The sequence below is a fragment of the Tauraco erythrolophus genome, chromosome 2, assembly GCF_009769465.1.
Source record: "Tauraco erythrolophus isolate bTauEry1 chromosome 2, bTauEry1.pri, whole genome shotgun sequence".
NCBI classification, from domain to species: domain Eukaryota; kingdom Metazoa; phylum Chordata; class Aves; order Musophagiformes; family Musophagidae; genus Tauraco; species Tauraco erythrolophus.
The window spans coordinates 101,404,310-101,427,473 of record NC_141466.1 but is presented as its reverse complement, the minus strand read 5'-3'; the positions used below and the strand labels follow the sequence as shown (position 1 = coordinate 101,427,473).

The 23,164-nt window shown below is 39.7% G+C and overlaps 1 protein-coding gene across 1 annotated transcript in view; it reads right to left on the bottom strand.

Moving 5' to 3' along the window:
* Positions 1 to 23,164, bottom strand: part of PLB1 (phospholipase B1) — an 81,027-nt gene that overhangs the window by 48,257 nt on the left and 9,606 nt on the right. The window contains exons 10-23 of the mRNA XM_009980301.2: positions 22,859 to 22,921; positions 21,464 to 21,546; positions 18,507 to 18,585; positions 17,755 to 17,856; positions 16,394 to 16,486; positions 10,304 to 10,372; positions 9,414 to 9,494; positions 7,871 to 7,937; positions 6,865 to 6,923; positions 5,742 to 5,815; positions 4,386 to 4,429; positions 3,463 to 3,571; positions 2,471 to 2,522; positions 427 to 507 (exon numbers count right to left, since the gene is read on the bottom strand). Of these exons, the coding sequence (XP_009978603.2) occupies positions 427 to 507; positions 2,471 to 2,522; positions 3,463 to 3,571; positions 4,386 to 4,429; positions 5,742 to 5,815; positions 6,865 to 6,923; positions 7,871 to 7,937; positions 9,414 to 9,494; positions 10,304 to 10,372; positions 16,394 to 16,486; positions 17,755 to 17,856; positions 18,507 to 18,585; positions 21,464 to 21,546; positions 22,859 to 22,921 (1,056 nt within the window). The remainder of the gene's footprint in view (positions 1 to 426; positions 508 to 2,470; positions 2,523 to 3,462; positions 3,572 to 4,385; positions 4,430 to 5,741; positions 5,816 to 6,864; positions 6,924 to 7,870; positions 7,938 to 9,413; positions 9,495 to 10,303; positions 10,373 to 16,393; positions 16,487 to 17,754; positions 17,857 to 18,506; positions 18,586 to 21,463; positions 21,547 to 22,858; positions 22,922 to 23,164) is intronic.

The window sequence follows — 23,164 nt, the reverse complement described above, 5'->3', positions numbered from 1 at the left end:
TATATATAATTGCATCAGCATGAGCTGTGGGTAGAACCATTCCCATAGCACTGAAACTGGTAAGAGAGCACTGAGTGAGACTTAGGAGTGTGACTGTGCACCAGGCAATGAAGAATAAAAACCCTTGACCGTTTATCTACAGGTAGTAAAGTGACTAGATAACAGACAGTTATCTTGGTTAACAGCAAGACAAAGTAGCCACAATTATGTAATTTACGGGTGTTCTAAAGATATCACTTGGTTTATCTTTATAAAGCAGGCTGAACAACCTGAAGGTCTCAGTATGGTTACATTCCAGAGCTGCACAAATGAGACCTACCTTATTTTGGTCTCACCCAATGAGTTCTGCCCTCTCACCCAGTACAATGCATAGAGACCGTATGCCCAGGCTGGGCCAGTTCACGCTGCAGGCAGCAGGGAACTTACTGGATCGTTGCAGAATTGGCATATGTCATTTGCTCCTATGAAAAGTGTTATGAGCTTCCAGTCAGTCTGCAAATTTATTCTCTGCACACAGAAGGAGATGGAATGAAAGTTATTAATTTTAGAAAAAGACAAAAAGAAAGAAAAAGATAAATAAAAGAAAGAGGAGGAAGGCAGGCAACATGCTAAACACAAATTTAACATTTCTCAAGGTGCCTGGTTATAGTTCTCTAAGCATTCACAACAAAAATGAATTTGTAGTCATGACTGAAGTGTAGAAACTGCTATGATCTAAATAAGGTTTACAGTATCAGTAGTACTATGAAAAATTATTTGCTTCAGAAAACTATTGCTCAAAACCCATCTGTATGCTTTCTTAGCAATATCTTCTGTATAGACTGAGTGACTCCTCCTGCAGTTCTAAGAATACATCTTCATTGCAAAAATGATGGTATATGTTTTACTGTGTCATAAATAATGCAGCTACCCTGCTGGAAAACCTTGGAGTGCAATATATTTCAGTCTTGCTGTGAGACAAACTGCAAAGAACAGAAGGGCAATGTTAACTTTATCTAACAATACCGGTTAAAAATTGTAGCACTTTTTCCTCTGGAAGGATTTTGCAAAGGGCTAGCTAATGCAAGGTAATTAAGCTTCAGTAAACATACACCTTCTTAGCTTTGAGGAAAGGTTCAAACATGCTTAGTACTGTGTAGCTGATGTTGTATTCAGTATCTTAACACTTCACTTTCCAGGCAAAATACCACTAAGAGAAGCAGCAATAACATATCAGCTTCAAGTGGTTTAAAACCACCTATCTTCAAACGCAGAAGGCAACATATCCCAGCTGGTAAACATACTGTTCAGTAGCTTGGTCTCAAAATGTACTTATCCAAATTAACAGAGGGGACAGTTTTCCTCCTGCACTAAAAAGGTGTTTTAAAAAGAGGAAGAAAGGAGCTCTTATATCAAAGATGTATGACCTGTATGATATATGAACATTCTTTCTAGTTAGAAAGAAGTTTGTTAAATAAAAAGAGTTTATCAGTTAAATAAGAGATATTTGCATTCGTTTCTGCCATGTGATGTTTCAAAGCTGATAAGTATGGCAGAGTAGTACTTAGAAGCCTTGAATGATCTGAATGAAAACCATCCAACCACTTCATTGTTAGCTGCTATCCCTTTTAATCTCATTTCAGATACAGCTATCAGAGTGAAACCTTGTTTACAAGTGAGTGAACCGAAAAGGAAGGTACTGCAAATATCTTTGCCAATATGTATTCACCAGAGTATTTATACTAGACATACACACACAGTTATCTTGAAAGCTTTTTGACGGCTTTCCAAATGCACAATTGGAAAGCCAAAATAATATCATGTAACTTTGGTCACTGATTGCATAGCACATTTGTCAAATTACAAATAGCAAACATTCAAAGCAGTAGTTGAGGTGAAAACATGCAAGCAATCCTCAGCCTAATATGTGTTTTACAGACTATTAATCAAATAATTCCTAACAACAAATGAGTAAGTCAAATCAGTTGATGACTAAGTGAAAGAAGGGACTAAATTGTTTTTAAAGAAAACAAGTCCTTTCCTCACTTTGCACGTTCACTCCACGTGATTCACCACTTGAAAAGCTTGCCCCCAACATCCTAGCACGTCATCACTGCTGGCAAAACCACATGCTTACAAGATAGTTAATAGTACCACAGCAAAATCCTAGCAGAGAAAATGTCCTGTCGTCTTACAGCGTGACGTAGGTTGGGAGGGGAAGCAACAGCGATGACTTTACCAGTTGCTTGCAGTAAAAATGATAAGGGGATTACAATTATCTGGGTTTGATAGTAACTATCACATGCTGGTACAAATTCATTTAAGACAAAGCTATAGATTATTTGGTACTGACTCGCACTCTGCACTGGGGAATATTACATGGTACACTGCTAGACCCATAGCTTTAACGTTTGGCATCTGCTGTTGGTCTGTTAGAAAACAATGACGGGACATAACTTCATCTTTCTAAACATATTGAGGACAAACTCACAGAATCATTCTTCATTCGGTCCACAAGTCTTCTAACCTGTGCAGGAACATTCCTAAAAGTAAAAGAAAAATAAAATCATAAAAGTAAAATAATAAAAATTTAAAAAAAAGAATCCAGCAAAACTAGCAAGGCAAAGAGGAAAGCTGATAAATGGACTTCCCTCACATAATGGCTAAAAAAACCTGGCAAAGTCCAGTTTTCATTGAATGAGAAGTATGATACCTAAAAAAGGCTATATTTTGAGACAGTGATGGGGAAAAAAGTGAGAAAACAATTATCATTGACAGGCACTTGACCACTTTGCAAATGGTGCATAGTTACACTTTTACAAACTACACAGAAAATATACTCTGCTACCACAAAATAAACACACTTTGCTCCTTCTCAACATCAGACAGACGCTACTGATACATGTATCGCTGAAGCATCTGTGTGTGTATCCGTTTTATTACATGGCCTCAAGCCACTGAGGCACGCCTCAAAAGAAGTTTTCCCCAGAGAAAAAGATATGATACGAATTTCACTGAAGACAGAGCATAGCTGTCTCTAGGTAATTCTCAGTCACAGACTAACCATAAGCAATTCACAATTTTCTCTGTTTTAGTTTCTCTACATGAACTCTTGGTCCTACTGACAAGAGAATTTGAACATGCCTCCTATAAAATGGGGATGGTTTTCTCCTGTCTCACAATAGGAATGCGAAGCTTTCTGACTAGCACTTATAAAGTGCTTTGGGCTTCTTGGTTGAAAATGCTAGAGAGAGCATCACTTGTGCTGCTAATTTATTTGATATAGATTAGAAACACTGCAAAGTCCCCATCACATTTCTTGGCCTTCACACTAGAGATGGGCTAAAGAAATATTTTTGGGCCTGACTGTCAGCTTAATTGCACTCCTGCTAAAATCTGGGGTTTGAGTCTTTTTTTTTTTTTATCTAGAACTGAGTTTTAAAGAAAAATCAGCTATTAAAATAAAAAGAGTTTTCCTCTTACTCTGCCTTATCCCCTGCCACAGCTTGGTTGAGTGCAGCATTATCTGTAGTCTCCCTTCCAGTGCCAGTGGAGTACCCTATCAGGGATGGGTTGAACTCACGAAGAATATCTGCAGAAAAAGACAGAACTCTGACATGTTGCTTACTTCAGCAGTTAACAAATGAGGTTACAAAGATCAAATCTTAGTAAAAGACTATTAAAGAGATACCTATCAAAAAATTAAAGTATAATGAACGTGAAGATTTGTCACCATACAACTATTTCCTTGCCTTCAATATTTCTGATATCCATTAATTCAGATGTCTTATGACCTAAGGTGATCATCTTGGCTAGCAATGCCATTTTGGCTGGTAAGTGAGGCTCAGTAACCCTACACTCAGTCAGGAGATTCTCATGCTGTCAATACTGTAACTGCAGATAGGTTGGAATCAAAACCTTTAGTCTGATTTCCCCAGATGTACTAACCCCAAAGACTGAGGATTCCTTTCTAGATCTTAGGTTACAAACTAGCCTTACAAACACTCCAGATCTAAAATGCCCTGACCTCCAAAAAGCATGTAAAATACCATCTTGTAACGCGATTCTGCTCCTGCCTAAAACAACTTGCTCATACAGTCAAAATAGTTTCTTTAGGCTATGATCTAAGGTCTATCCCCAACGTGTTTTGGATGGAACTAAAACCAACAGAAGAGTACTGAAACAACCAAACCCCTACGAATTACAAAATACATAGTGAAGTCATGCACAGCAAATTACAGCCTGGTGGTTATGCAACTTTTACTCAGCGCTGGACGATGAATACAAAGAGGTTGGTTCCCTCATGCTACAAATTGTAAATCTTTCTTCATGTCTTCTTTTATAGCGACAGCTGTTTTAATAAACAGCTCTAGATACTTATCAAGTTTACGGAAAAAGGCACTTACTTGCTAATGTCGTGACTGTGCTTATGTTTTCATTTCCTCCAACACTGTTAAAAAGAAAGAAAAAGAAAAAAATGTTTCAAGATATGATAGACTTGATAAGGCAGTGGAATAAGGAAGAGAGCTCTCCATTATGGGGTTTCTACACACGTACACAGCACGTTCTCTGGTGGTGGGACTAAGTCAAGGCAAGCTCCTTGCGTGCATGCTAATGGGGTCACGAAGTCAGAGACTCTGTCACAATAATTGCAATTATATTAAAAGCCCTTTCAATTCTCTCACTTGTTTTGGCATATGTTGAAATTTAGCTGACAGAAATGAGAATTTTTAAAAGCTACCATCTTTGCTATTATTGTCCTTATTAAAATATTTATTACTTCCATTTTTAGTTAACAAATCCTTTGTATCCATAACAACAAGTTCTAAAAGCAGATATTTCAGAGTGATAAGTATACTCAACACTTTCCCCCCCATTTCACTCAACTGGAAGAATACTACTAGACTGGTAAAATTCACCATCTGTCTCTGTGCTGGTTACCTTCCTTCATGCTATAGAGAGTGCTTTCTCCCCAAATGTCAGTCGAATATTATTAAAGACCAAAATATAAAAGGCTGGACTTACAACACCTCTATAGCTTCCCTTTAATTTGGTACAGAGTATTTTGAAGTGTTTTAGTACCTGTTTAAACCTCTTACAGAGCTGCAGTGGCTCAAATGGGTAACAAATGATGAACAAAAAATCAGCCTGACAGGTTTGGTGTTAAATAATACAGCTGCAGAATAACAAGTGAACATGATTGCCTTTCTTCAGAGTGGCTTTTTGACCTGTCTAATACAGTGCTGCATATGTAAAAGTCTACCGACTCATACTTTCTGATAAACTGCTCTGCATGATGTAAGTAATACCAGGAAAGGGTCAAGGTAAGCACTGTATATGAAACAGCAGCAGCAATAAAGATCCCATTCTGACTTTTTGTAGACTATTGATTTTAAATGACACAAATGGGTGACGTGAGTCACAGTGGGAAAGAGCAGGCAGGATGTAGAAAGAGCAGGGACAGAAATGCAGAACGGTGCCACTGTGATCTAGAAGTCCCCTTTGCAATAGCTACAACCATGAGGTCTTAACAAGGACCTGGTTTCATCTGTGTACCCAGGCCTGTTCCAGCCATGCTGCATCATCCTCTAGATAGCCATTAGTTTGAATATTTTTTTTATCATAAGTAATAGCATAACCATGCAAAACAAAGTCAAATTCACTCTCCACAAGCCTCCATTTGCTACAAAAACAGCTACATGTGTCAAAATCAAAGAAAATGGATTCCCTGTCACTAGAGGGGGGGAATTCCTGGGACTCACCTCCAAGAAAGACCTCGGTATTGAGTCAGGACATCCAGAATATCATAGGGTCTGGATCCTGCCCCATTACCTGCCTAAAAGCAGAAGAGAAGAGGAGCTCACCTTCAGAAATTAAGAATTGCTACAGTAACTAGTTTGCTGACTGATCTTAGTGAAAAATAATTAAAGAATATATTAATGGAGCAAGCTACATCACCTTCCCAAAATATAACAGATTCTTGTTGTCAAGGGGATCAAGGGCTGAGGATATTTTAACTCTGCTTCAGTGAATTACCATGTTCTATCAACTTCTTGATTAGATCAAGTAGGGAAAATTGGTTGAGAATGCTCAAAACATTCACAGAATTCTAAATTTACATAGGGAATAAATAAGATAGCAGTAGTCCTGAGTGAATATGTTATTATAATGTTCCTCATATTAAAAAGCAGTATGGTGATTTTATGTCTTCCCTTCCCCAGTTTCCCCAAGAAAGGAGACTACAAGGATTTAATGTGGTAATTAGCATAGAACACATGAATTATGATATGAGCAACAAAACAGTTGTCACTGATTGGAGAATCGCAGCCAGTTTAGGGGTAATGATTTTATGTAGTTCCAGGAATAGTGTTAAAAAAAAAAAATACTCAAGATAAGTTATACTTGACACACCTGATGATTTATTAGAATTTTACTCAAATATTTATTCAGTGTGAATGGACATGGCTTTATAGTCTTTGGTATTATCGTATATATATATACACACACACACACACACAATTAGCTTCAGAATTTTTTCTTTCTATTTATGCTGCTTACTAGCAGCTTTGAAGACCAGTACTTTGGGAGCTGCCTAGAATCAATAAAGAAAAGCAATTATTGCAAGTTCACTCTAGTAAGCTGGTTTTGCTGCTGTGCAATCTAATCTTGCAGCTCTTCCTTGTGTGGCACTCTTGTGGACTTTAAACAGGAACCGGGCACTCAGATTAAATTCATGATTTGATTACCAGTCAGTCAAAGTGGAGTATGGAAAAGAATACGTAAAAAATATGTTTGGTTCAATAGGGCGTAACTGTATGTATTCTATTTCTCAGGTTAAAAATTCAGAAATGCTTTTTCGTTACTTGCTTTAACAACAATACTTACTGTGAGTGAATCTCCCAGGGCACCAATCACTCGAATATCTGCGGGTTTCAAATTATGAACTAATAAATAAAAAAAAAAATAAAAGTAGTGTAAGTGAAGGCAAAAAGAAAGAAAACTTCAAATTGTGATGGTTATCAGAATTTTTCCTTAAAATAAGCATAAAACATTCCAAAGCCATTATTTTAATATTCATGACAGCATCAGCTCAGAATGACAGACACTGACAGGCATCAAACCAGAAATGATTCTTGGTACCATAGCTGGGCATTAGCTACACTGACAAAGGAGGCAGGAAGATTTCAGTCTTGCATCTGTGCTTACTCAAATTCATTTTAACCAGTAGGAACAACTGAAAAGCAGGCACTGCTCTGGTGTCAGCACAGAGTGGAAGTTTTGGGACCGTCATAGCTTCTGAAGGAAGACAAAAGCCACCCAGGGACAGGATTCCTCATGGCTTTTTGCATCCCAGACTGCACTGACAAGAGCCTCTGTTCCATACTTTGCATGATAGTCTGGATCTCTTAATTAATCGTATTTCAAATTAAGCCTCTTCAGAGAAAGTACATAAAGACATTTTGCTTATAATGTAATCACCTGAAAGAACTTGGTAGCATAGGGACTGCTCAGATCTCCCACTTTATCAGATCCTGAACAGCATGAGTGCCGGGAAAGGTCTCAGGTTGCTCTCAGACCACTGGTTGGAGGAGCTGGGGCAATACGCAGCTTTACCATCCCTGCAACTGAAGTACTCAGCTACCTCCTGTCTTTTCCACTGTCACTTCTCTGTTTGTACATGGAAGGTGCAGTTGCATGAGCTTTCACTATCCTTGAGGAAAAACTTGCATCTTGCTCTACAACTAGTTATGTTCCAAAAGGTATCTTAAAAAACAGTCAATAGAGTGCACTACTTCAAAGAAAAGTGTACCTTTCCTAATTAAACTGAATTCCTGTTCCCCTTCTATTGTCAAATGAAGTAGCTCTACAACAAAATTGTATGGGACTGTACCTGTAACTGGAACTGTGTCAGAGGGACTCCGGTCAAAACAGGGAATATTTGTTCCATAAGTCCTCTCCTGCAAAGACAGCTGAGGCAAGACTTCACATCAGACTGACTATACTCTGGTCATGATAAACTACTTACGTCTGAGAGCATTAAATTAATGACTTTGACATTTACTTTGTATACATCTACCCAGCTCAGTCTGTCCTCAGGCCATGCCTGTTGGAAAGCAAGCACAAGCTCAGTCTGCTCTGAAATCGCATGGCCAAATTAGTGCAGCATGGCTCTTGCCTACCAGTGAGGACAGTTATTTCAGACTCTGTGCCATGCTGTGTTCAGCTATGCAACACTTTTTGTTCCTGTACTCCAAGCTAGGTGAGCTCACGTCTTTTTGCAAGAAATTGCTTGAACACTCCTGGAATATCCCAGCATGAAACTACCTTCGGCGGCAGGCCATGAGCCTGCCTTATCTGTGTGCAGCCAGGGATTTGCACTCCTGGCTCTTTTGGCTTGCAGCCCTACTGATAGAAACACCCTCAAGGTCTACTGTTATTGAAGGCTGACTGCCAGTACACCAGAGCAGACAATCACATGAGACCCAAGGATATGTGTTTGCTCCGAATCTCTCTACAGAACTCCTCAAGTAGGCTAACTTGCCTAAGGAAAAGATACTCGTGTATCTTGTCCCATTGCTCCAATTCTTTAAATTGTTTTTTTTAATTAAAAAAAACAACAAACAAACAAAACCAAACAGAAAACCCAACATAAACATGACAGTGTTGCTTCTTGTCTCCTACACCATAGCTACTACCAAAAATCAGAGTGGTAGGTACCACTGCCCCATGCAGAGGTCTATACACCCTGAGTAGCTAACAAAACAGATCACATTATATTAAAATGAGAAGAGAAATGTGTATTACTATCCAAATGACGTATAGGCCATTTCCAGTGCAGATGTGGTCTAGACACTCTGTTCTGAGGCATGAAAATGAGTGTTATCACCTCCCTCTGTAGCAGCTTGGGAACACCAAGTTCTGCTCAGAATCAGAGAATCATGACTAAAAAAACCCGCACAGCTATTTGTCTCTGCGCTGCTAATCTGCAACTATGTCACAAAAAAGAAAAAAGGAAAGATCCATTGCTCTTCAGTTTTACTGTGGTGCAAATGAGATGAAATCAGACCCACACAGTGGTATCATGCTAATCTGAACTAGTTTCCTCCACGGTAGGACTAAAGGGCCCCATTTTCACTGTCTTCTTATCCCAGGGAAATTAACATCATTACCCAGATGTTTAAAAAAGGTTCTTAACAGTGAAGGCAAGACTTACTTAGGTCAGCTGAACACATTTACCTTAAATCACGCTCTACAAAATCTGCCAAGGAGAAAATGTGCTGTTAAGCATCAGACTATTTAGTCAAGCATGGAAATTCAGAGCTGGAGCTTGTATTTAGTTTTCCCAGGCAGCATTGTTTAATTAGGCTACAAACACACAAGCCCCACTCCCTGGAATACATTCAGTCCATATGATGCAAACAATCCTACTGTACCTGAGATGTTTCTTCGGTGTTTGAAGCCTCTGGGGAAGACGAGTAGTTACTATTTCTAGATGTGAACAAATACGGATTTTCCTGTAGAGTGGAGAAAACATGTTTACCAATGCTAGTGAAAACAGAGTCAGCTGATGTTGGAGTCTTCTGGCTAGATTTTCGTAGAGAAGAAAATCTTTACAGCGTGAATTTTTGAATAAACATTGCACTAATGAAGTAAACCAAGTTAGACCTGAAAATTAAGTCCTAGCATGCTCTAGGCACAGCGCCACCTCTTGCCTTAAACCTAACATCAAACAAAACACATGATTCGATTTCTTTGATGCTTTAATTGTTGTTCAGTGAAGCTTTTGGATGCCAGTAATATTTTGTCACTAACAAATTATTGATGTCAGAGCTTAAATACAAAAACATTCCAGAAGCTGTTCTTTCAACCTGAGATGCTCAGAACCCAAAGACACTACTGGGCTATTGACGGCTCCAGATACTAAAATAGTTAAACCTGACAGCAGATTAAATGAAATCACAGGAAAGCTAAATTATGTAAAATACATGGATTCAATTTTATTGCTAACAGAGATTTGCGTACTAATAGTGCATCCCTGATATCCACAATTAATAAATTCAGATTAGCTAGTTATATTTCGAATTAAAAAAATCTGACACGGTAAGATGTTGCTACGTTTTGCCAAAAGTTCTTGTTTTCAGAGTTTCATTTTTTTAAAAAAAGTCTGTGTCAATGGACTTTAAGAACACTGAATTTTTAACAGTGCATTATCTTAGGTAAGTGCACATTCCCAAGAACTTCAGAAGAAAACAACAGTATTCAAAAACTTGAAAATTCTGCAGAAAGTAAACAAAATCTCACAGTAATAAGAAAACCCTTTTACCTCAGATGGACACTGGACCTGAAGCATTTCTGTGAAATCATAAGGCTGCTTCTGTCCAACCGGCTCCATCTGGAAAAGGAGAGAACAGAGAAATTGTACACATGCATGTGTGAGGGAAGGAAGAGAGGGCAGGAGCAACTCAAAGACTCTGGTGCCTAGAGTTTTCCATCAAGTCCATATATATATTTAAAAACTCGTTTTGCTTATAAATATTTATCTGTGTATAACATACCACATGTACACCTACGAAAGCAAGGAACTGAAAACAAGGTCTCTCACGTGATCAGACTATCATCCTATCGTGTTAAAACAACCATCCACACGTTAACTCTGCCCTTGGCAATGCCAACTCTTTAAGTGTTTTCCCCTCAAGGCACTGATCTCATACCACAGCGTTCAACTGCTTGCAATCAAGTCACTGTTTATCAGCTCGACCACAGTAACTGTAGACATGCTCTAGAAGAGCACAGCTTAAACCATCCTCATGATTAGTTTTCCTGCCTTATGGCATGCAGTTTAAACTTCACTGCAATTTGCAAGCCAGTTTTACTTCCCAGCTGGGCTGGGTATAAGAAAGCAAAGGGTGGGTAGCCACAGCTCCACTGCCAGGTAACAACAATTTGCAGCAATCTGTCCCTCCTCCCAGGCCACATGCACCACATTTTTGTCTTCTCCCAGGCTGCGAAACCATGCTCACGAACACTTGAGAAAGGCACACTTGGGAGTTTACAGTTTATACTTTTATATGAAAGCTATAAAGAAATATAGAGGCTTTTGTGAGGGACAAAAAGCAACTCTAAGTAGATTGAAACTTTGAAGTAAAATGGTACTATGGAAACTCCTGGGAAAATGCAGCTTTGACTCAAATTATACACTGAAGGTTTAGGTAAGTCCACATCTCTATCTTGGAGGCAGAAAGCACAAAATCCCTAATATAAACGGAAAACTAAAAATCTTCCATTTGGTAATACATTCATGTTGCACTAACTTTTTTCCTTTTCTTATTAACTCTACGTTTATGTTCTCCCTCTGCTGCAAATTCATTTTGCAGCAAAGTCAGAAACATGGAGTGTAACACGTTAAGGTCACACATCAATCCTCTGATGGCTATAGCCCACACAACTAAAAGCTTGCTAACATATACCACCTTCCGGAACTTTTTCCCTATCTACGTTTTCATACATGTTAGAGAACATGAAAATGTACACTCCAACTCTGCACAGAGGCTTGAAAATGTTTATATTTGTTGTCCTTCTAACAAGATGGAAAGGGGACTGTTCTTACTTAAATATTATGGAAGGATTCAAGACTCAATACTGACAGCACAAAGTGGTAAATACCACAAAGAATCACTTCACCTGTCCAGGCACCATGCTGAGTGCTAATTAAATTGCAATCACTCCCAAAGGAGTTGGCCACTGGTTTAGATTCCTCAGTGAACCTTTGCTCAGTTTGCTGTGGGAAGCAGCAGACTACATAAGAAACAGGATCCAAGGCACTGGAAAATACAACAATAACAGGCTGGACAATGCTGATATGTTCTAGGCAGAACATTATATTCTGTTTTGGCTGTTCCATCAATGGAAATAAGGGGAAAAATCAGAGAAATAGAGAAGTTTATAGAGCTAGGTATTCTTTGAAAGAAGCATTTGAAGAAACAGTCTGTGCTTTTTTGAGAGAGAGATGGGAATAAAAGGAATGCAAAATAACAGAGCTCAGAGAAAAGATACATTGGGAGCTGGTACTTTGCCATCCTCCTATGACAAAACAAAGTAGCTATTTAATGACATTCTTTAAAGAAAATATTCTTCTTCCAGCACAGAATGATCCCACAGAATATGGGACAACAGTGGTATTTCTTGGCTAGGAATGAATTTCAATTAGACACTTGTATGTTGTAGGGAGTTGGGTGATGAGAATGAGTTTCTCCAGGAGGCAAATCATTCCAGACAGCTCAGAGACACTGTTCTCCCAGCAGAAACCACCAGCTCCCACGCAGCAGAGCTGCAAGGTCCTGGTCAGCAAATCGGGCACCAAGTCTGCCTAGCGGTCAGCCAAAACCTCCCCTGAATTCTAGCGAATCTGTCGAGCAGGCCTGTTAGCACGTGGGTCTGGTACTGCAGCAGTTTCTAAGTCAATGTAAACCCCTGAATGCAGAAGAGAGGCACAGGCAGCCTCTCTCCGTGCTGTTCCCATTTGGATTCTTGCCTCGTTTTAGTTTCTGTCTTGGTTGCAGGGTAGTTTCTTTTATGGTCTTTTCTGTTACGCAAAAGAAAGCCAGACACAAGAGCAAGAGCTTCTTGTCTAAGTTCTTTACACATATGAAAGGAGATTTGCCCCCAGACATATTTCCAGAGGTAAAATAGCAGTCATTTGCCAAAATTAATCCATCAGGCGCTCTGTGGTAAACATTCAAAGCCGTCCAAGTAAACAACCAACCTCTCTCAGCTTTTCCTAGCTACCCAATGTCATTTTGCTGGCTGTTGTCTGATGTGCATAGCATATGAATTGCATTGCTCCTAGATAGCTAGAAACATTTTGACAAAATATGCAGTCTAGGACAAGTCCCTAGCACCTGCTAGCTCAGCTGCTTCTCAGCCAGACTGAAGTGCAGCCCAACTGCCAATTGCCACTCAATTTTCAAAGTTCTGCCCTTTGGCCACTAAGCAGGTAATCATTCCTGGAAAGGCCAGTACCAAGCCTCAAAACAAGGTAAGGGCAGCCTGGCAGACAGCAGGAAGAGGGAAACTCTCTGAATGAGGTTCTCAGGCACCTCCTCACTCTGCTGCATTTGCTGCTCGAGCAGTCAGGATCTTGATTTCCTCTCAGTTCCCAATACTGCATAGGGTTACTGTTATGGAGTGAGGACAGCTGCCGGTGCTTTTTACGCTGAAAGCATCTTTCATGTCATCTGCTTTTACATCATGGCAGAAAACCATCGCAGGCAGACAAGGAACCTACCCAGAGAAGTGCCTTTCTGATGATTGCCAGCTGTACTAAGAAAATTCCACTAAATCAAAGAGGAGGCAGGAAAACAGAGGGGGGAAAGTAGTTGTGAAGGGAATGCTACCATTCCTGCAGTCTCCCTCCAAAACAGTAGCAATATATAACTTCGCCACATTTTGCTCTTTCTCTAGATCACCTAGGCTGTCTCCTCGTTAGAGGAACCACCTCACACTGAAATAAAGCAAAGCTGGTATTCGTCTCCTTCATTACAATTCTTTGGTTCTAGTGGCTCCCCAGCACGCTCGCTGCCTGAGACTGGATAACTGGCTCTAACACATCCATCCTTAAAAGTCCCACTTCATTTTGCTTAGAATTTTTCACCTCCATTGTTTCCACAAAATGCTCCTAACAGTTAAAGTGACAAGAATAGAGCAACACACCAGAGTGGGATGCTCAAGGTAAGAGACCAGGAGGCAAAATAAAGCCTGTGCAGAAAAGAGGGAAACATGGACAGAAAAATGAAGCAAAAGGAAGGATCTTCTGCTGACACAATCTGTGAAGAAAAAAAAAATATTAAAAAATCCTCTGAAGAGACAGAAGGAATTTGTTGCAAGCTAACTGTAAGAATTTGAGAAGGCAGGAAAGAAATCAGTGCTGGGTTAATGGAGTATGTCTGCATGAGTTACTAAACTTCAAAAGAGAAATCCCCTTCCACAGAGCCTGGGTTTGAAGGAGACAATGTAGCTGATTCAGAACGGGGATGACACTATCACAACTCCCTGTAAAAAAATACTCAAGATGCGTAGTATTGGTGTTCTGCATAAACCGAAATCTATAAAGCCAGACACTAAGAAGCCATAGGGGTCAGGGGTGAAGGGGGAAGCTATAGTTTAGACTTGGAAAAAAATGAAAGTGATGCCCACTAGAAGCACATGAACTCTGCTAAGTGTCATTAAAAGAAGGACATTACTCAATTTCCAACTGATAAGCCCTGCAAAACCTATTAGCTCAGGCTGATCTATCACCACAGTTAGATGGATTTCAGATTCTGGATCCAACTGAACCAAACTTGTCAAACACCTCCTGCTGGAGGCGTACAAAATGGGCTGGTAAACTGGCAACACTGTCTTCCCTCTTCAGTTCGAAGCATTCATTTTCTGCACTAGCTGAAAGAATATTCAGCATTTCCTTTCAAAAATTTGCTGATAGGAAAACAGTGCTACGTAGATGTAAAGGGCCACTTTTCACAGCAGATTAGATGTTCATACTTTGTGTGACTTGGTCTCAACTAGCTGCAATATTTATAATGGTTAGTATCTGCAGCGGATATGCCACTGCTTTCTAGTATCTTACAGATCTTGTTGAAGTGATGGTAATTGTATGATTCAGGTAAATATCTCCAACACTGATGGGGACACTCAGGCATGTGCCATTAAAATAACTCAGTTTCTTCACAGAGAACTGCCAGAAACAGAAAAAACATTTAATTCATACTTCAGGAATCTGACTTTTGGTGTCTGTTTTGCTTATCTGACTAGTGAAACTAATTGCCTAGTAAGGCTAAGGCAAAATAACAATAAAGAAGCCAACGTACATCTTATCATGGCATCTATTTTACAACAGAAGAACTTTGATATCATCATGAGGAATGTCACAGATAACAGCAAATGGGATAATTGGATGCAGCACATTGGTTCCAAGGTTAGAGCTACAACAGCTGATAGATTTTTAAATATTTGGCTCCTACTAACTTTAACTAAAATGTAACATCTTTTATTAGAGTGACTGTAGGATTTTTCTACCTATATTATCTGGTTGAATAAAAGCCTCTTCCTGCAAATCCTGCAAGTCATCTTTAAATGATCAGGGCTACAACAGCACTACTACTGCCAAAATTAACATATAACGGAACAAACGGAACAAGATTGTTCCGACACACATGGATTTCTTTTTAACTGTGGTTTAGTAAAAGGCAGTTGCAGTATAGACTTTTTTCCTTCATGCCTAGGATGATTTGGACAGACACAGGAACAGTAGATGCTTTCAAATGAAAATCTTATTAATACGTAGACTGCAAATCAAGCAAAAAAAGCAAGTTTCTTATCTTTGATTGGCCATTGCAGATTCTTTTTAACTAAAAAAAAAGATTGTGTGTTATAAAATGTTTATTAGGAAAAAAAGCAGAAAATTTTGGAAGTTTCCAAGTCAGAAAGAATAGTAAAATCAACACCTTATCCAAAACCACTGGCATCAGGGCATATCCAAACAGAATATGCACTAAGCAGTAACATCCTACTTTGCTCTGGTGAGTCCAAAACCATGTGCCCACTTTTTTCTCTCATTCATATGAAAAAGCAGCTCCCGTTTCTTCACTTGCCCCCATCATCAATTTCAAAACGCAAATTCTTCCAGCCGTATGTTCATCCGCTCAGTCACATACACAAACGCTGTGTGTCAGCAGCTCAAGCCTGCAGAAGGAAATGGCCTCCTACAGAACTGGTCATCGTGTTCAAACCTGAGTGGGTTGGAGAGTCCATGTTTCTCCCAGACACCCTCTCCCTCCCATTAGAAGGCACCATTTGTTGGCTTTCCTCAGCTGGGTAGGACATCCAGCTCTTGACGAAGTAATAGGGGCTCCTCAATGCTGTCTATCACCTTCCTAGTATGAGCAACAGCAGCAGAAGGAGGTTAAGAAGAGACCTTATGGGACTCATTAGTAAAGAGAGGGACGGATACAGGACAGAGGAGACAGAAGAGTATAATTGCTATAATCTCAGGTTAGGACAAGCCTCAGTTCTCACTGTGCCACACTGGCACAGAGGTGAGACTAGCAAAAGAAGAGTCTGTCACAGCTCATTTACTCCCTGAGACTTCCCAAAGGGCTACTTTGGAAACCTTCCTAAAAACCTCTTGATAATAAGTAGCAGCCACAGAACAGCAAGAGATTTGTCTTGGGAGTGTAAGGCATTTAGCATCATTTGAGAGCAGTCTCTCTGCACAGCTGAGGATAGGAGTCATGGGATGTTTCTTTCCTATATTCTTCCTTTCTCTCCTTCCTTGCTACTCAAAGTCTGGCTAGAGTGGAGTTGCTACTAGGCATCCATACTAAGTCCAGTAAGCAACAGTATCTGTGGTACTGCTCACCATGTTGTTCCAGAGACCCATGGCCATGAAAGTATAATCTTCTTCCAGAGTTTCCACTTGTGTCTTTGATGTGGTAATGAAACTATTCCTGCCCTGAAAGAGAAAGCATTTTGAGCATGAGAAAACACTTTGGAGTATAAAAAGTCAAGAAATGCAGCCATAAAAGGCCTCATTCTATAAAATAATTTTCATATTCACAAGAATATCTATCTTTGGTACTCTCATTAAGCCACTTATTGCTGATCTCAGTTACTGCTGATGTGAATATGTGTTGAAAGAGTTTGGAAGATTGCACATGGTGGCCTGTGGGTGTACCACAAATCAGAAGAAATAAAGAATCCACCTATGACATAAGATGGCATTTAAGGCAATAACAGAGAAATTTACTAAGAGAAAAAGTAATGCCATGAAAGTTAAGTCTGCCATTGGCATATGGGTCAACAATTGGCAAAGCAAGTCTGGCATAAGAAGACACAGCAGCAAAGGAAGATTTCACAACACAGCAGACTCTGACCTTCCTGGAAGACAAATTTCTTCTCTCAATCCATTTTATTCTGACGCTGAGCTGAGAGGACCAACGAAATTACCACAAATTCAAGGAGCTGTTGTGATGCCGAGGAACTAGACCATGACTTACCACTAATCTATTTTACAAATAACCACCTGTTACGCATTAGATTTTGATACCTTGCTCTGAGGGAACCGTTACCTAGTAAGTAATAGTTTCCCTCTTTGTTGCCAGGTCTTGGACAATCTTGACCTTTGAACCTCCCTTTATAGATCACCTGTGGCAGAATCATGTCTGATATCCCAGGCAACCCTACCTATCTTCATTCCCCACTAGCCAAATACAAAATCTGGACAAAATTAATTTCCAGGTTCCAAGACTGCATTAATCTCATTGCAGGGAGATAACTCCACTTACCAACACAGTTTACAAAACCTTTACCTTTTTCCCACTACCCATTTTTAAATACTTCTTGTTACCCTCTTTTTGCCTTTGTTTCCAAACACACATGAGCATACTCAGAGATGAATGAGCTGATGACTGCAAAGATATAGAAAAATTAGCAGCACTGACAGCTTCCAGACACTCGTGACCTAACCTACAGAGGTGCTATGACTTGATTTCTCCAAGGAACATAGCATTCGAACAACACAGGATCTCTGACTGGCACTGTTTGAACCAAGCTCCACTCTCAGGACCTCTATGTCTGATCCTGAGGTGTGTTCTGCACGTGCCTGACTCCCCGTGTCTTCTGGGATTACACACAGCCTAGACAGGAAAGTGCCAGCTGAATATTGCACTCAATCTCAGCAGATACAGTCCAGAAATAATGGAGCAATTCGAGTTGACTCACTGATCTGAGCAGCAGATTTCTTTCTTGGAGAGAAGGCTGAAGAACGACAGTGAAGTCATCCTTTTCGTACCTCTTGGACTCCAGCAGTTTTTCCCAAGCAGCCTGAATAGACAACCGTTTAATCAGACAAGTATTATCAGATAGAGAGTGTAATATATGTACAACTTGTCAAGGCTTAAAGTGAACTAGGATTATTCCTATCTCTAATAAACCACAATAATCAAATTCTGTAATCCAGAACAAAGAGTAATTTAATGAAAACTTCTTACACAATAATTAGAAACTCTTTGTAGCTATGAGAAAGCTATGCTGATTTATCACAATTTTCTTTGAAAGAGCAGCAAGATTAGAAAGGCAATGAAGTGTTACGCTTATTGCCTCCTTGTCATCTTAAAAGGAATTCCAGTACAACTGTCTTTGTCTCAACAGAAAGTTTCCCTTTTCTAAATCCTGTGTCAGGTTACTGGACAAGATGGATCATTTCTCTGATAGGATATGACAGATCCTAGTTTGCCATATAGTAATTAGAAACTTCAGTAAATACTAAGATCACTGAGATATAGACAGAACTTATCTTCAATGTTCCCCATGTAAGAAACAGGGTCAGGATTGCTGTGGACATGTGGTAAAAAGGCTGCTAACTCAACTTCCTCACTGCTATTCCTCCCTTAACTCCTCACTTCAGTCTAAACTGGAAAATGAATAGATATGTCTAGCAATACGAGAGCCAAGAAACAGAGAAGATGCCATACCTGATAGGACCACCTCAATACATTGCCGTCTAATGTGGAGCGTTCACCAACACAATCGCACTGATTCCTGCCTGGATTGCTGCAGAAGAGAATGAAAAACATGAAAGATATTACAAACTTTCGATAAACAAGACAGCATGAAATCTTTAAAAGCCACTGGCAAGCATATATTGAAGATTAATCATTGCATATATGGAGAAAGCTACATGGAACACCCTAATTTTTGATATGAACATAGAATGATATATATTTCCGTGTCCAGAGCTTCAGATTGCTTCTCGATTTGAAAGCCTATTCAGATGACAAATATGCCAGACTTGGATTAGCACAGGGTCTCACAAGCTAGCAGCATACTTAGTCTTAAAATAGCAGCTGCACTAGTTTTCAAACATTTCTCTCTGTAGTTACATAGGAAAATTGAACACACTCAATACTTCAACAGGAACTTCTGCCTTAGTGTTTGGCAACAAGACCTCCATCTAGAAATGTGGATGGAAGTTCAATGCTGCAAAAGCTTATATATGCTAAACAATGGCCAGGCACTGTCAAGCAACTAACCAACCTCAGATAAATTTCTGATCTGCAAGATACGATGTGCATACTGCATATTTCTGCAGCTGGTTAGAGAACTCAGACCCTCTGCCAAGGCCTCTGCCAAGGCTGTAGACAAGAACAATCTAAGATATGTTTAAGATTAGTCTGGTTCCAGCAAAGATACATTCTGTTGAAAACACCTGGATGGACTAGAATGTGAGAACCATTTTTGTACAGTTTGCAGATGTAGGCAATAAGTACCTGCCAGGATCAGACTCTCTCTCTCCTTTTCTCAGAGTTTTACCTAAGCGTATAGAATGAGAGTTTTCTGTTAAAGTGCTTTTATCACTGCTGGTGAGTAAAAGAAATATGAACTCAGGACCAGAATCTTACCCAAGCCTCACAGAAGAACTTCGTATGATACATGAAGAGAGTTATTTGTCTAAAAATGTCATTCTCAGACTACTTTTAGTGCAGACAACACTTCTAGTTGGTAAGCAACTAACAAAGGAAGGAACTTTAAATCCCTATTATGTCCCAAATTTCAATGCCTAAAGTTACGTACTCACACGGGACTGGGAGTGTCAGACACTATTCTCCTCTTAGAGACTCTTGACATTTCATCTTGTGGGATGGGCTTATATTTTTCTCTCAAAGCACAATTCAAAATGAGGACTTGGTAGCCAAATGCCGAGGCCCTTATCTGGGAGAAAATCTGGGCCTGAGACTGAGATGAACCCAAGAGTTTAGCTGACATTGAAGTACAAGGCTTACAAACTGGTGGAACTGTTCAACCTGATAAACACAGCTACAAGAGCATGCTGACAATGAGAAAGCAAGTTGCCTTAAGTTGAAAAGGACATATAAAAATTCCTCAGAAGAAAAAGTGTTAGATCTATTTAATTTTATTTTTTAAGGCCTTCAATATATAGCAAGGCCATATTCCTACATCCATCTTTTCCACCTCTTATCTACCTGTCTCACATTTTTCCTCTCAGTGTCTGTGCAGGAGAACAAAGTTAGAATGCTCTATGCAGTTGCTTTTTACAAGGAAAGCTTCTCCTCTGCTTATACTCGGTTGTTAAGCACGTGGTTTTGCAGCAGCCAGACCGCTTCCTTGACTGATGGAATGTCTCCTGGATTGTATACATGCAAAGCTTGTGAAACACTTCAGGATGACTATATTAGTACATATGGTGTCTTATGCCACAGGCAAAGGAAGAAAAGATACCGTGGAGTAAGATGGAGTGTAATCTCATCAGCTCTAAACTACTCCATCATAACTGTCCATGTGCATACTCCTACTCCGTACTAAATCGGGACATAGCTACTCACACTTTTGTTACAAAGTACTGAGAAAGGGAGATGGATGAAAGTATCTAGGCACACAGTTACCATAAGGAACTGACAAGTTGGATGTTCTCCGTCCATACCATACCCTAAGCCTGAGTAACAGCTTTCACATAGCCTAACAATGTGCTTTAAGACCAGTTATTCCTTTTGTGAACATTGATACCTAGAAACTTAAACTTTTAAAAAGCCTTCAGAGTTTTGGACTCAAGAGCTGCAGGGCAGACATAGCACTGACTAAAGAGCTGGGGATATGTAGACTGCGCAGTCTTGTGGCCTTAGTCACATTACTGGATCTTTCTTCATCACAGCCCAAACGGTGCTGTGTTTTGGATTTGTGGCTAGAACTGTTGAAAACACACCAATGCTTTGGCTGCTGCTGAACAGCACTTGTGCAGCATTAAGGCTTTCTCTTTTTCCCCCACTCTGACCCACCCAGTGAATAGACTGGGGGTAAGCAAAAGATTGTGAGGAGTGAACTGGCCAAGGGGATATTCCAGAACATGTAACACCATGCTGAGCAATAAAAACTGAGGTAGAGGTAGAAGAGGGGCGTTTTGGCTTCCAAGGTTGCTGTTGCCTGGAGACTTGCCAGACATTGCTTCACTTGTGGGATGTGGCAAATGATTACCGTAGTGTAACTTATTTCCACCCCCCTCTCTTTCTTTCATCTATTAAACTGCCTTTATCTCAACACATGAGTTCTATTGCTTTCATTATTTCTAGTCTCTCCCCTGTCCTGCTGGGGAATGGTAAAGGGGAAGTGAGTGAGAGGCTGTGGCTGCTGGCCAGGGTCAGTCCACCACAACCGCAGTGTACAATATTTAAACATATGCTATCCAAATTGGCAGGATTAAAAGCACCTACTTGTCCGGATAAAAAAATATGCCTTGCAGAGAGAGTTTATCAGAAACAAAGTGGAGACCTAAAAATCTTGGACATACTTTTTCTGTCTTAAGGGCAGAAAAACTGTTCAGAAGACTACCTCAGTTATAGAGTCAATACATACACATATCTATGCGTTTGAACACTAGCCGGAGACAGTGTCAAGAATTTAAAGGGGTCTCTGTTACCTGGAATTATTGTAATCTTGGCATGCAAGAGAGGAAGTTGTGAGCTCAGTGGAATCCACCAGGTTTACGAAGGCCTTGGGAACCTGTAGTGATAAATTAAAAATTAATAGCGTTATATTTGAAATTAAAGCTAAGCAAGTAGCAATAATGGTAAATTATGTCTACAGCTTCACATGGTTTATCTCTGGCCTGGGATTCTGCCTGTGTAAAATCAATAATCTAAGTCTTCATCAGTTCCGTCCTGAACCCTGCTCCTATGCCTGCCATTTAGAATAACGTTGATCATCATTCACAAAGTACTTGTGACCATGACTTCTTGACTGAGACCCAGCAATTCCTTTTACATAACCAAAGCAGCCACCAGCCAACTAAATTGAACTCAACTGAAATAGGAACTACTATTTTTGTGGCAACATACCAGTGCAAAGCTGGGGGTGAAACGTCCTGTATAATAGCATAAGCACTCATGCATCCCGCCCCTCCTCTCCCCCAAGCAGAAAGCAGCTTTCAATTTACATGATATTTCACTTTCACAAGTGCACATAAACAGGGCTACAAATAATAGTGGAGAGAATCTGAAGAGAATGCACTGGTGGAACTTCACGTGTACACAACATCTGTTGAAGTTAGTCTGAGAAAAAACAAGTGGTTGTGGCCTGACGCAATCAAAATCTAGCAGGCTTAGAATACCCTTTATGCCTTCAATCTAGCAAAACAAAATTCTTGGAAGATACTATGAAATATTTCAGATAAACAGTTAACAGTCTGTTTTAGTAGTAACCACTGCATCTGGGCTACTATTCATTAGCAGACTAAGACTCAGTGCAGAGCATTTCCCAGAAACCATCCTAGATAAGCAGATAATTCTTAGCACAGCCAGCTAAAAAACCTTTAGAAATGCAGAGATCTTAAAATGAACACATTGCAGAAAAAGAGGTCCATTATACGTATTTTTAATAGATGTTTTCCCTGGTCTGGAAAAGTCATCACCAGGTCGTTAGCATCCTGTACACTGCCTAGGTAGCTCCACACATCCAGTAATTAGATAACAGTTATTTTTACAAATAGCTCTGCTAAACATGAATGACTTTCAGATCTAGACAAATGTAATCCATTTTTAATAGAAATCACTTTAAAAAACCCAAAGATTGTGTGATGCATCAGCTTGCGTTGCAAAACGAAGCAGCTCCCTGTCCATCCTTTCTGTTTGCATGCATCAGTTTTTAAAAAGCATGGATAAAACACTTATTGACAATGAATGAAGCTAGTGGATTGAAATCAATGAGACTTGTGTTCTAAGTCACCTGAAAAGTGGCAGAATCCCTAGTCCAGCAAACGAGACTGGAAAAAATCAACAAAGGATTCAGGTACTCAAGGTTGATGAATAAACCTTACTTGTTTATACAAAAAATCCAAGACAGCTTTAAGTTTTTCTAAGTGGTCCAATATGCAGTCCTCCTGTAAACGAGATGATAAATGCCATCAAAACTAGGAGAAAAAACCAAAGTTATCAGTTTGCCAAAAGTCTCAAACCCTGTGCGTTGAGCTGTTACTAAAGGGTTACCAACGACCACTATATTCTGCATTCAGCCTTAGCCAGCACCAAGAAAAAAAACATGGAATTAGTCTTGCAATTTAACTGCCTATAATTAGACAACTTAATGTATAAAAAAAGACAAGGATGGGGAAGAAAAGTATCTT